The sequence below is a fragment of the Perca fluviatilis genome, chromosome 6 (genome assembly GCF_010015445.1).
Source record: "Perca fluviatilis chromosome 6, GENO_Pfluv_1.0, whole genome shotgun sequence".
Taxonomy (NCBI): domain Eukaryota; kingdom Metazoa; phylum Chordata; class Actinopteri; order Perciformes; family Percidae; genus Perca; species Perca fluviatilis.
In genome coordinates, this window is record NC_053117.1 from 25,906,232 (window position 1) to 25,920,767 (window position 14,536).

The 14,536-nt window shown below is 40.8% G+C and overlaps 2 protein-coding genes across 5 annotated transcripts in view; one reads left to right on the plus strand and one right to left on the minus strand.

The window, feature by feature from the left end:
- Positions 1-7,400, minus strand: part of msh3 (mutS homolog 3 (E. coli)) — a 58,712-nt gene extending 51,312 nt beyond the window's left edge. The window contains exons 1-4 of one of the 4 annotated variants that reach the window (XM_039802134.1): positions 6,748-7,400; positions 6,446-6,563; positions 5,806-6,041; positions 315-545 (exon numbers count right to left, since the gene is read on the minus strand). In XM_039802134.1, coding sequence (XP_039658068.1) covers positions 315-545; positions 5,806-6,041; positions 6,446-6,563; positions 6,748-6,882 — 720 coding nt within the window. In that variant the 5' untranslated portion in view covers positions 6,883-7,400. The remainder of the gene's footprint in view (positions 1-314; positions 546-5,805; positions 6,042-6,445; positions 6,564-6,747) is intronic. The other 3 variants (XM_039802132.1, XM_039802133.1, XM_039802135.1) reach the window with 3 other exon arrangements.
- Positions 7,401-8,047: 647 nt separating this feature from the next.
- On the plus strand, positions 8,048-9,346 carry LOC120560031 (lymphocyte antigen 6G-like). The gene is made up of 3 exons (XM_039802136.1): positions 8,048-8,286; positions 8,799-8,906; positions 9,072-9,346. The coding sequence occupies exons 1-3, from the start codon at positions 8,241-8,243 to the stop codon at positions 9,224-9,226; spliced, it is 309 nt and encodes a 102-aa protein (XP_039658070.1). The 5' UTR covers positions 8,048-8,240; the 3' UTR covers positions 9,227-9,346.
- The last annotated feature ends 5,190 nt before the right edge of the window (positions 9,347-14,536 follow it).

Consider the following 14,536-nt stretch of genomic DNA (forward strand, 5'->3'; position numbering starts at 1 on the left):
GTGCAAGTGGCACGGTAACTGGCCAATGAAACATGATCATTATAGCGTTTCAAAACGGGCTCTAAATCAAACACAACTAAGCCGATGGGACGCAGCGCTCTACAAAATAAACAAAATATTGCATACTTATTGCAACACTTTCGATATAATATTGCGCAACGTGATATTGCGATAACGATATTGAGTCGATATATCATGCACCCCTATTTCCTATCCACTATGACACCGATACAGTGACATATTTGATATATTTTAGATTGATACTGTTAATTTCTTTCCTGCATCATTAACACAGATGCTTTTTCAGATCTCACCTCTGCATCCTCTCCAAAGAACCTGTACTTGTAACCACACTCCACAGCCAACAATGCATCCTTATGCTGCTGTTTCAGCTGGATGACCTGCTGTTCCAGGGGAGTGTATATGCTCTTTGAGTGCCCGGACGGTGCGCTTGAGTCTAACGGGGGACTACGTTCTGCACTCCTTTTTCCTCTTCCTCTTCCTGCTCCTCCGCCTGACTTGGCAAATTGAGACAAGCGGAACGCCTGCAACAGAAAACAAAAAGTATAAAAGCACTCTTTGTCTTTTCAGTAGCAACAGTTCTCAAATAAAAGCATGAAGTTCTCTATTCCCCATTTATATGTGAGAAAAACAATTTACTTCCCTGTACGAGATCATCACTTCAGCTTTTATTTTTTGTTCTCTATATCCCAACAAATACTAGAAACACTTTTAACAGAGATTCACAGATACTGTTCCTTAATTACCTCAAACATATCACTGGCATTTCTATACAGGAACTTTTTGTTATATAAGCAATAAGTTTGTATCAGCCTGTATTTGGCTGATTTATCTGCCTTGGTCTATTGTCATATGTTTTTGCCATGATAAATGATTGTTACAAGATCTTACATTGACCCTACATGGGGAAATTCACTTTTTGCTTGCGCTTCTCTCAAAAGCATGGGTGTCAGTTTGGTTTGAAATGTGCTGGGGACAGAGACGCATTTGGAAGTACATTTCCAGAAGTGCTGGGTACAATGACGCATACATTTTTTTTTTCTCTTTCGCTCTGTAGCTTACTAATGAATAAAAACGTGGTTTAATGTACAGTACGTAAACAATGATCAATGATTACCAAATTTCTCTCGCATATTGCTACTCATAACCACTGAAAACTGTCAAAAAAAATCAAACCCAAAGGCCAATTATTATGGACGTTATCTGACATCTGCCGCGTTTCTGCTTCACATTTTCAGCAGGGCAGCGGAGCGGCTGTGGGTTGACTCCCCACGGTTCTCATAGGCTTTATAAGTCGTAACGTGAAAAAGCTTAACGTGGTTTAATGTACCTAAACAACGATCAACCATCACCACATTTCTGGTTGATTTTTTGACAGTTTTCAGTGGTTATGAGGAGCAATTTGAGAGAGAAATTTGGTAATCATTGATGATTGTTTAGGTACAAACTTTTTCCTCACGATAGGCACCAATGAAGACGAAAAGGTTAATGTGAGATAACTTATAATCGTTGGATTTCGGTTTAGTTCTTTTGACAGGCTTAAGTGTTCATTACAAGATTAAACCACTTTAAGCTTTTTCATGTTAAGCAGAATGTCCCGGCTGTGTCTGTGCCTGCCCTGCGGGGATAGAGATTGTTGTGGATTTTTTGGCATCTGTCGCTCAAGAATTATATGTGTTATGGACTTCTTTTTTTTCTTTTTTTAACTAAATTGAGCTCGAGGTTTTCAAAAAAAGTGGTGGGTACAAAATGACTCATGACGGAATCGGGTAGGTACGCGTACCCACCGTCCCCACCGAAATCAATGCCTATGCTCAAAAGGTCAGAGGTCAGAGTCAGTTCCTATGGAGTTGCTTTACTCATGGACACTTCGGCAGGGCAGATGCTTGACATTGTAATGAGAGCTTAAATCTTCATTCTTGGGCCAACCCGCTGCCATAAAACTGATGACAGTGATGTGATGGAGTCAACATTTAAATTGGGCAACAATTCACCAAAACACGGACTGTTTCCTTCTTCCAGTCTGCACCCTGGTTTACTTCTGAACATCGCCAACTGAAAGCCAGAGGTCGCCAACTGGAACGCCTCTATAGAAAGACTGGTCTCACCATCCACAAACAAATGTTTTATACCCATTTACTTTCCTATAAAGATTCTCTTTCCACTGCAAAGTCCAACTATTATACAGATTTAATCAGATCAGGTTCTGTCAACTCACAAGCACTTTTCTCATTGGTACATAAAACACTACGCCCACCTGATTCTCTTCCATCTCATTTTTACTCCACTGATTCCTGTAATTCCATTATGACATTTTTTAATACTAAAATTGACCGTATTCATGAACAGTTAGCCCCGGAGATCTCAACCCTCAAAACATCCTCTGATTTTCAAATATCTTCTTGTTATCCTTTTTCTGACTTTACCCTTCCCTCTGTTGCTGAAATAACCAACCTTGTTCGCAAATCTAAACCATCAACCTGCCAACTTGATCCTCTCCCGACTACACTGGTTAAAGCTTGCATTCACTCCCTGACCCCTCTTATAACTGCAATTATCCATTCCTCTCTTATCACTGGTATTGTTCCGTCATCCCTCAAATCAGCTGCAATAACCCCCGTTCTCAAGAAACCTGGAGCTGACCCCAGCAACTTCAACAATCTCCGCCCAATTTCCAACCTCCCCTTCCTTTCAAAAATCCTTGAAAAAACAGTTGCCTCTCAGATTCATGACCACCTCTCCCAAAATATTCTCTATGAACAGTTCCAATCAGGTTTCCGTCCCCTACATAGCACCAAAACAGCTCTTGTTAAAATAACCAATGACCTCCTCACGGCTGCGGACTCTGGATTCCTAACAATCCTCATCCTTCTGGAACTAAGTGCGGCTTTTGACACAATTTCCCATCATCCTCATCGACCGACTAGCCTCCATTGGATTATCTGATACACCCATGCACTGGTTTAAATCATATCTTTCTGGCCGTACTCAGTTGTTCCAACTCAAAACTTTCAGATCCCACTCTTCCCCCCTCTCCTCTGGTGTTCCCCAAGGTTCTGTCCTTGGACCCCTTCTGTTCATTATCTACCTTCTCCCTCTTGGCCATATTTTCAGTAAACATAACATTCAGTTCCATTGCTATGCAGATGACACCCAGCTCTACCTATCCACTAAACCTACCACATCCCTCCCTCCCACCTCTCTATCAAATTGTCTTCAGGAAATCAGATCCTGGTTCTCCCTAAACTTTCTCAAGCTCAACAGTGACAAAACTGAACTCCTCCTTATTGGCACCAAATCAATCCTCTCAAAAATAAATGACTTCTCTATCTCCATCGACAATTCATCTGTGTCCCCCTCCCCCCTGGTTAAGAGTCTGGGTGTCATCCTAGATAGCACTCTGTCATTCCAGTCCCATATCAATAACATCACTCGGTCAGCATATTTCCATTTACGTAACATCTCTCGCCTGCGCCCATCTCTCTCCCCCAACAGTGCTGAAATTCTGGTTCACACCCTGGTCACCTCCCGACTAGATTATTGCAACTCTCTCCTCTATGGTTTACCTGAAAAATCCATCCATAAACTACAACTAGTCCAAAACTCTGCTGCCCGCATCATTACCAGAACCCCCTCCATCAGTCACATAACACCTGTCCTGCAGCAACTTCATTGGCTCCCCATGAAATACCGCATCATTTACAAGATCCTCCTCCTTACATTTAAAGCTATAAACAATCTTGCCCCTCAGTATCTCACCGAGCTTCTCCATATTAAGACACCTACCCGTTCTCTCAGGTCATCTTCCTCCATCCAGCTCATCCGCCCACCTGCTCGTCTGGTTACCATGGGGTTTAGAGCTTTCAGTCATTCTGCCCCACTACATTCAACACTCCACGTCCATAACCACTTTCAAATCTCACCTAAAAACTCATCTTTTCAGACAGGCTTACTCTCTTTAATTCTTTTATTCAATCAATCAAAAATCAATCAAAATTTATTTGTACAGCGCTTTAAAACAACCAACAGGTATCCAAAGTGCTTCACATCTTGAGCTAAGAATAGACAACATATGTTGCAATAAGAAGAATGAAATGTAGAAAACAGTAAAATCATAAAAAGGTTACATAGAAACAGAAAGAGGAAATTGTCACACCACTACTGCGTATTAAAAGCCATTCTAAACAGGTAGGTTTTGAGTTTAGACCTAAAAGAGCAACATCTGTAATTGTGCGAATATCAGGGGTAACTTGTTCCAGAGTCTCGGGGCAGCAACCGGCAAAGCCTGATCACCCCATTGTTTGTACCTTGGGGGTTGGGGGACTTCTAAAACCAATTGGTTAGAAGACCGCAAAGACCGGCTGTGCTCACGCAGGGTTAAAAATTCTCGGATAGGTACTTCCGGGGCTAGGCCATTAAGGGCCTTAAAAACAAAAAATAAAATCTTAAAATCTATTCTAAAACGCACGGGAGCCAATGTAGGGTGAAAAGAACGGGAGTGATGTGTGCACGTCTAGATGTATTTGTTAAAAAGCGAGCAGCAGCATTTTGCACAAGTTGAAGACGCAGATGGAGGTTTGATTCAAACCAACATAGAGAGCATTACAATAATCCAACCTTGAACTAATAAAAGCATGGATCGCTTTTTTTAGATCATGCCTGTTAAGGAATGGCTTAACTTTAGCCCGGAGACGGAGCTGGGAAAAGCTCATTCTAACAACATTGCTGATTTGTTTGTCAAACTTCATGTTGCATTCAAAAGTAACCCCCAAATTTCTGACAGCTGGCTTAAAATATGAAGCGAGTGCTCCAAAACTCAAGGATGGACGGTTTGTCGGCCTGAAGTACTGAAGATGATACACTCCGTTTTATCTTCGTTCAAGTTTAGAAAGTTTTGTGACAGCCACAACTTAATGTCATTGATACAACTAAGCAGGGAGTCTAATGCGACACGGTCATTTGGTTTGATAGGCAAATAAATTTGCAAATCCTCTGCATAACAGTGAAAAGATAAGTTGTGCTTTCCTATTATAGCCCCTAACGGCAATATATATAAAGAAAACAGGATTGGGCCAAGAATTGAACCCTGGGGTACCCCACAAAGAGAGAGAGGGTTGATGGCGAGGAACAGTCACCAATCATAACAGAAAAGCTCCTATTCGCCAAATAGGAGCTAAACCACTGAAGTGCCGAGCCTCGGATGCCTACAGTACTGATCAAAGGCGAGAGGAGGACTGCATGGTCTACCGTATCAAACGCCGCTGTGAGGTCCAATAGCACTAAAACAGTCGGATTCCCAGCATCTACAGACAGGGCAATATCATTGTGCACTCTAAGCAGTGCAGACTCAGTGCTGTGACGTGATCTAAAACCAGATTGAAATTTTTCAAACACACAGTTCAGTTGCAAAAAGGCTTGTGACTGTATATAAACAACTTTTTCCAAAACCTTTGACATAAAAGGCAGATGGGAGACTGGTCTAAAATTGGTCAACACTGTAGGGTCAAGATTAGGCTTCTTAAGTAGGGGCCTGACCACAGCATGTTTAAAGGCAGCCGGGACAGAACCTAAACTAAGACAAGAATTAAAAAAAGTGAGTAGACTCGGCCCAATAGTTTTAATAGTATTATCATGTTATTTTATTGCTTGTTTCTCTGATTGCTTGTTTAATGTATTGAGTGTTTTATTCCTGATTTTGTAAGGTGACCTTGAGTGTTTAGAAATGCGCCTATAAATAAAATGCATTATTATTATTATTATTATTATTACTATTATTATTATTACCTGTTTTGTAGCGGCCAGCCTTGAACTCTCCTTTTCTTTGACCTCCTCCTCTTCATCCTCATTACCCTCCGCTGTCTGCTGAAGACTGTTTTCATGGCTTCCTTCGATGCTTCCTTTATCACAGATTTTACTGCTAGCGGTATCAATGGGTTCAGCCGAGCAGGTGAAGCCTTTCAGCTTCTCTAAGGTGGAGGAGCAGAGGCCGGCTGCTCCTCGGCTCGATCTTAGCGTTGTCTCTGGAGGGAGAAGAAATAAACTTTGCATAAAGTACAATTGTAAGGTATATAAATAATTTTACTCTTTTTCATACACAATTATTACCTGAATGAATTAAGGAAGATTTGGTGCCCTTAATCAACAGTTTGAGACAGACTAACATTTTGTCACATTTATACAGTCCATGGTCACATCTGCCAAAATTCAAATTTTTCATGTTTTAAACAACCAAAATACATCATAAGCAGCTATGTCTCATATCTCCCCTAAACAACTCACAATAACAGGAGGGTTTAACATTACTGCACATGCTGTTTGGAGAAATGTGATATTTCAGGAAGAATGTGTGAGGTTGTGAGTGGGATGGATGAGGGAGGGTTGAGAAGAAATATGGAGTTTCTGTTTTTGAGGTGCACACACTCACCTTTAGTGCTCTGACAGGATGCAGGCTCACAGTCTAAATCCTCCACCTGCTGGTCTTGTACAGAAAGCTTGGCTCGTTTTGTTGGCAATCCAAAAGCATTATCAGAGGAAAGTTTCTTCTGCAGTACAAAATCAGTTAAAGTTCAGTAATTAGCATTAAGTTAAGTAGGCTACACCTGATCTAAGAGTTTGTGTGTGTGTGTGTGTGTGTGTGTGTGTGTGTGTGTGTGTGTGTGTGTGTGTGTGTGTGTGTGTGTGTGTGTGTGTGTGTGTGTGTGTGTGTGTGTGTGTGGCATACTTCACCTTGCCTCTCGAAAGCTGAGCAGGATTTTGGTTAATCCCAGACTGAGTGTTTGAGGGACTGCTGCTGCTCGGACCTCCGAAGTACTTGCTAATGGAGGTCTGAGTGGTGCAGGACTTCTTCAGAGACTTTGGCATGTTTTCATTTTGCTCTTATATTGGATGAATCATGAACACATGTATAGAAATCTGTGCAAACGGGAAGCTAACCATAGCAAGCAGCTTAGCCTGCCCCGGCTTTTCAAAACATAGCGGCGCATGTGCTGAGATCACACAGGCGCGTAAATGACGCAGCTAACGTGAGAAGGATACTGTTTTTTTCAAAATTAAACCATTTGGTTTATGTGGTTAGAGAGATAAGAAAATGTGTTGTTCTTTTTTAGACTGCATTTATCTAGCTGATCTTCTGCGAATGAAAACATTACGTAAGCTCATGAAATGGATGCACTGTCATAGATTAACTAATATTATGTCAATTCGATCTAAACTAGTCGAAGTCGAGTGCAGGGTTTAAACACTTTTCTTCTAACTCTTTGCATGCCATCATGGTACCGTCTACCGCATGGATTTCATGGATATTAGATGTATGTAGTAGAATAATAATTGTCTAATGTTATCTTGTTCCGCTTTTATTTTGAAACTCTAAATTACTTCCGGTCTCATTATCTCATCTGCAATAATAATATTATTATTATTATTATTATTATTATTATTTATAAGTATCCCTTGTTAAATTTCTGATATTGCGCCAAATTATCAATAGATAATTTTAATTTACTGTAATTATGATGAAATTAGATGATTTCAAGGCTAACATGCTTGATTGTTTCGAAACAAATACATGTTCCCACATACAATTCCCTGGTGATATTTGTCAAACTGTTGAGAAGGGTATAGCTTCTGTATCACATTACAAAATGTGTCAGTTTTATTGATGATTAATAATGAATTAGCAGCATTAAGATTTCAGACTATTATCTGGGGGGATGATAGTCCATTTATTCACGGTTTATTGTAACCTGATTTTTCTAGCACCATGCCAAACTCATGATACCATCTGGTAGACTGGCCAGAGGTTGACTAATGGATCAGCAAGTAGGTCACTTTGTGTCAAAGTTTTCCATATGGCTTAAACTTCTCTATTTCAGTACCTAATGTCCACTCTATTTCTGATCATTATTTTTATTCAGAGCTTTATTTGTTCTGATGAAGGAGCACCTGACTAGATGTATTTCTTGCTGATTTAATAATGTATTTTGAGAACCACAAGGAAGTAAAAGTGCTTTCTTCTGTATTTGTCGAGACAGCGGTGCATGGCTGTCTCAGGGATAATGTGGTCACTTTAGGTGTGACATTATTCAGGTCACATGGGAGAAGGCTTTGTGAGGAAATGCAAATGTTGAAGTTCTGAAAGAAGTTGGTATAAAAGAAGAAGGCTTTTCTCCAGTTCTCCTCTCACTTGGGTGATTAACAATCTGTTTTTCTCTCCGTTCACGATGCAGCTTTATGGAGCTCTGATCCTGTTTATGACTCTGTCTACAGGTAAGAACAGCTTTTGAGTTAGGCCTATGTGCATTGAGTAAACATTGTAACTTAAAGAAAAGAAATGCATTGATGTTTAAAGGTTATTATAAAATGTAAAAGGGAAGTGGTGTCAAAAAGATAAAACAATAGCTTTACATTAAGGGAAATATGCTTCGCTATGAGAGGAATTGATACCACTGTTCAATGCTTGCAAAGTGTAAAACATTGTGGTTCTATGGTGGTTAAACCATTGGTGTCAAACTGAATTCTTGCTCTGAACCACTGACTTCCTGTGGTCTTCACCTCATGGTGTGAAAAACATACATACCAAAAACCGAAAACATACCAAGAAAATAAGTGACAAGAAATTCTGTTAATTTCCTAACTTCCTTTTATTTTTTCTGTCCTCTCTACTAGGCAATTGTCAGTGTATTCTTGAAAAACACAACATAACATAAACTCTGTGTGAAAACAGGTAAAAAACAAAAGTGATAAGTGATGTGTGAAATTTGGTATGTCTTATTTTCTAGCATGTGGATTAAGATGTTACACATGCACAGCCACTGATCCTAAATCCTGCACTGACACCAAATCTTGTCCTGTCATCTTCAACCGCTGTTTCTCTCTCAGAATAGACGGTAAGTTGTTCCTTCACATAACATGTTCCTATTGCACACATGAAAATCAATCATCAGGCATCTGATACAATGTGTTGCTGTACTGAATGCTTGGTGGCTATTATACATGTCATGACATGTTTCTTTAAACTGGTTAGAAGTTAGTATTCTTACCGTCTTTTGCAGGTTATAACATGGTTACCAAGGGCTGCCAAACCTCCTTAGCATGCGTAGGTGCCATGGCTTGCTGTGAAGGGAACTTGTGTAACAGTGTCATACCAACTGGTCCCTGTGGCATCCTCCTGCTGGTATCTTCAGCCATCATCACACTCTTCCTGTGAGGCTCTGGGAGTTTGTTATTTCCATGCTGCACTTTTTTCTGACTCAATTTGTACAACTGAAGAAGAATAAAGAACTTCTCACTGCAAAAACTCAATTTCTCAGTAAGTGAGATAATCATACATTTAGATGTACAATCTGAAGTCTGACTTGTTTTGGGTATGTTTTGGGTATGGATCTGAATATCTAGTGCTGACTATTCAAGGCTGTTTGATGTAGTTCAAGTAAATGTCACTTGTCTAAATTTGCAATTTAAGCGTATTTGGGGTAATGTTGAGCTATAGAAGAGACATATTTTACAGGACTTCCAGTATGCTTTGACATTTATTTTAAACTGTCGTTTCAAGACATATACATTTCAAGTTGTATTCTATTGTCTTGCATTGTGGTATATTCTTAACTTTATCTTCTAACATCTAATTTCTTCATCTTTTTCAACTTATCACATTCCACTGATAAAATAGTGCTTAAGATAGTTTATGAATTTAAATTTTGACCTGATGATTGTGCTTGATCAAAAGTCAAGGAATTCACTGGGATTCATCCTCTGGGGACCATGAATATCTGTGTCAAATTGTATCCCAATGTATCGAGTAGATGTCAATATATTTCACCAGAGAAGGGAATACGTTTGTGGCGCTAGGGGAAAAGTCAAGGGATTGTTTTAAGTAATTCAGATTCATCATCTGGGGACCATGAATCTCCTCTTTTGAAACCTCTCCAATATTCACTGGATAATGTCATTCTGCATCATTTTCAACTTAAACTATTATTTTATAAGATCACGCTTTTTACATACCACCAAACATACTGTACTGTATGTGGACATGGTCATCATTCACTGCAACATGTATTTTAAGAAAAAGAATGAAATCCACACGGTGTCGTTTTGCATCTCTGAGGGAGCAGAGTTGCAGAAAAAGACCAGAAGGCAATTAATGGGGTATATTGTCTTCTGCAGCAGCAAATAAATGCTGGAAAACAATCCCATGAGTCTTCCTGTAACAAAGTACTGTCACTTTCTACTGTGAAAAATTACCAATAAAGGCTTCTTAACCAACTGGACATGTTCCAGCAAGAAAGTAATCTGAAATTGGGGAGAAATTAACAACATCGGCAGCCAAGATTACAACAGCAACGACGTTACTGTTTAAATTGTATGTACAATGCTACATGTAGCTAGATGCTAACGTCACATGAGTTATCTTGGTTGCTGATGTTATGAATTTCTCCCCAATTTTAGATTACATTCCTATTGGAAAAATTTGCGGTTGTGTAGTTTTTGGCTTAAAATCCTTTATTGATGATTGTTTTTACAGTGTAAAGTGTTACATTCATTCCCCAGCTGCAATGGTGGCCAGTAGTGTCACGTTATTGCAGGGTTCAAATCTGTTCAATCGTGTTAAAGCCAAAGTGTTGTGCCTGTGCAGTATGCCCATTTTTTTTATTTTTTTTAGATTCATTTTATTTAAACAGGGACAATGCACAAGTTAACATTAACCTTGTATAAGAACAAGGAGAGATGCATTGTGCCAGGTTGTAGCACAAGTGCTATTTTCCTCCCGTAGTCCCTTAACAGATCATTAACACAATAAAAATTCCATGCAAGTGAAATACAAAACATTAAAATATACAAATTTACAACCACAGTCACACCTAATTTACAATTAAAACTATCATGTGCTCAATTGTTCCCCCTTCCTAAAACCACCCCCCCCCCCGACCCCACACCAACAAAGCTATGCAATCAAAATCCTTACCTCTCCCAATACACACACACACACACACACACACACACACCTCATGAATGTGTACAATGTTGTTGTGACAGTGTCCAGTTTTTGCTAAGCTAGCTACCACTATAGCTCAATAAACTCCCCACTGGAAGGGTTTCAGGACAAGTACGGCGGATACAACTCGAGCCACTTTATGAACTTTTATTGCACACACATAACACATAAGCATCCACACACTAGTAGCAGGGCTCTCAAGTTTTGAAGACAGGCAAGAGTGACAACTCACCCACAAAAAGTTATTTGAGAAGCTTGCCGCACACACACACACACACACACAAACACAAAAAATCTATCGTATCTAATGTATGTAATCAAGTGGTGGTGATACAGAACTAGGTAATTTGGGTCAATGTTCTGTAGTGTTAGTGTTATTTATTGGTATATGGCAATCTTGCATCAAATAGTGAAATACATACTACAGACTTGCATGCAGGGGTTAAATTGGGCCCGGCGCTCTCGGGGCTCAGCCCCGCGCACAAGCCTGAAATGGCATGTCTATTTTGTCCTTAATGCCCTAATACCTGTTGATACTACAACAATGCAAAATATAGACTCTTAACCTTGCAGTTTTGCACATATCATGTAAGACTCTATTTCTCCATTTCTTTGCACAAAACTCTCCAGAAAGTGCCATTTAATGGTTTATTTTTCAATTTTTTTTCCGGACCCCCGTAGGGAGAGCCCCCCCACATAACAAATTCCAATTTAACCCCTGCTTGCATGCATGTACAAATCACCAGCAGCAAATATTGTGCTAGTACTAGTATTGAACTACAAGCAGCAAGACAGTTGCAAGCCTTTAATTAGAGTTATGTAAAGCTTTTGATGGGACAGTTAGGTCCTAGAGATGTGGTGACAACAGCAGAGGGGGCCCAATTAGATTTTTGGTCATGGGGCCCAAAATTCCTGGCGGCGCCCCTGCTCTGGTCTCTGAATGAGCGAATGTTTAGGGAAGTGTCTGTATGCTTTGCTTTTTTTTCATTGGTTGCTGCATTAAATCTTGATAAGCTGATAAGTGGCAGGCTCGATTTAGACATTAAAAATGTAAGCTACAAGCCGTGGCTTGGTCACGGTCTATGGGCTTGGTAGCGTTGCATTTCCCCTGACTCGTTTCCTGGTTCTATTTCTCCATAAACAACATGAAATCAAGGAGAGGGTTAACTTTTCCTGCTACAGATTTCCCACCGTGGTCAGAAAGAACAGGAGGAGACACTTTGTTTCTCTCACTATGACTCTAGAGTCGGTACTTGCTCCAAAGATAATCGCCGTCACTCTCTCACTTCTCCCTCCACCACACACTCCCCCCACACACACATGTGGCTCGACGCACACACCATATGGTGCTAAAACAGTATCATAAGTATTTGTAACTTGTGAAACACAATGCACAAATAAATGCAGAGGGATCTGTATCTGTAAGGGCAATGCACAAATTGAAAAATACTAAGTTCTTTTACAAATGATGAAATACGAATTACAAATAAGAGTCACGGACACAGATACACCTTTACAGATACGGATCCCTCTGCATTTATTTGTGCATTGGCCTTACAGATACGGATCCCTCTGCATTTATTTGTGCATTGGCCTTACAGATACAGATCCCTCTGCATTTATTTGTGCATTGCCCTTACAGATACGGATCCCTCTGCATTTATTTGTGCATTGTGTTTCACAAGTTACAAATACTTATGATACTGTTTTAGCACCATAACACCAGCGCACAAGCATAAACATCAGGCCACTTATGTAGACTACTGCAAGAGCTCTGCGTGGAGCCTCCGCACAACTGTAAAACGGCCAGACGCGTTTGATTCCTGCCGGTTCCATAGTGAGACCGGCGCAGCCGGAGAAATTTTGGGCGCTGCGGCATATTTAATTTATTATACATAATTTTTACGCGTGAGAAATACAATGTGTGGCGGGAGTGCGTGACAAAAGACCGAAATGAGTGACTGTCACGCTCAATGCGTGACACTTGAGAGCCCTGCACTAGGTAGCCTGATTGCTACCGCTACGCTAGCCGGTCAGCTTGTTAGTGACGTTAGCAAGTTAGTAAGTTAGCAAGCCAGGTTGTAAACCTGTAATGAAAACACAAACACAAAACCCAGAATTAACCAATGAAATTATACAATCATATGATATTAATTCTTGGTTTGAATTACTAGCAAACTGCTAGTTTATAGTCACTCACCGGCAAGGCGTACCAGTCCTGACCATTAATTGAATGAAAAAAAAAAAAAAAAACTAAAGGCGAACCGCCTGCGCACTGTGACTAATTGAGCAGACACACAGTCTGGTGACCAGGAATGATAATAAAACAAACCTGTAACCTGACATGATTATAACATATACGAAATACAACATAAAACATGCCTGCATTTGGAATAAGGTAGTAAATGTATACACTTATTTTCTCAAATACTCCAGAACATAATCATAACATCCATTACTTTTTATATATATATATATATATATATATATATATATATAAACAAACAATAGCAACACCTTCTGGAAAGTTCTACACCTCCCACTTGGCCTACTGATTCTAGAATCCAAATAGGCCACCATAATAAACAGTTAAACTTCTAGACATGAAATTCTCTCCATGACTATGCATATAACATTGCATTCTTAGATATGAACGTACTATGTCACAACATGAATAACTATAGGTTCAAGGCAGTTTTAATGTCCATAAACAACATAGATTGTCCTCGTTGACATTACGACCTCCTTCACCGAAACACACCACCAGCCTCCGGGAGGATGGTAGTGGGGGGGTCTTGATCCTTCACCGAAACACACCATGGTGGGGATCCTTTACCGTCCTTTACCAACCGAAACACACCATGGTGGGGAAGTCTTTTATTGCTCCTCCACTGGAAGCAGGACCACCAACCTCCGAACGTCCCTGTGGAGGATGGTGGAGGGATAGTTCTCCACACCTCGGCTTCTCTTGGGCTGTCCGCCGAAAACCGGACAGCTTCGACATGTTCTTACTCTCACATCTCGTACTACGCCCTTCACGTCAGGACACACCTCCACGACTCGACCCAGCCTGAAGTGGCCCCTCAGCGCGTGCCACTTCTGACGGATGTAGAGGCCCGGACCCGCCAGCTGGCTCCACCGCTTCCAGAACTTGTCGACCTCGATCTGGATTGCTCTCAGGCGCACGACAGGGTAAGTTGGATATTCAAACCCTCGGGAGTCCCCCCTGGGTCCTGCACGACCGAGCAGAAGAGAGTTGGGAGTGATGACTTCCACGGCCTCATCTTGTACCTGGGCTCTGGCACCGATTGGTCTCTCATTTGACAGGTTAGCCGCCAGGTACAGGAGGGTCTGGAACTCCAGCGCCGTCAGGTTACCTTCTTTGCCGACACTGCTCAGCTCTCTCTTGAGTACACGGACAGCTGCCTCAGCTGCCCCATTTCGGTGGGGAGAGTCCGCCGGGTGAAACACCCACATCCAGTCGGTTCCCACAGCTGCCGCCTTCTCCTGGACCTGATCCTT

Bases quoted from the DNA above. Each gene is read 5' to 3' on its own strand.
- LOC120560031 (XM_039802136.1), top strand. From the start codon at position 8,241: ATGCAGCTTTATGGAGCTCTGATCCTGTTTATGACTCTGTCTACAG. The intron at 8,287-8,798 runs GTAAGAACAGCT...CTTATTTTCTAG, and splicing joins GTTTATGACTCTGTCTACAG to CATGTGGATTAAGATGTTAC. The intron at 8,907-9,071 runs GTAAGTTGTTCC...CGTCTTTTGCAG, and splicing joins TTTCTCTCTCAGAATAGACG to GTTATAACATGGTTACCAAG.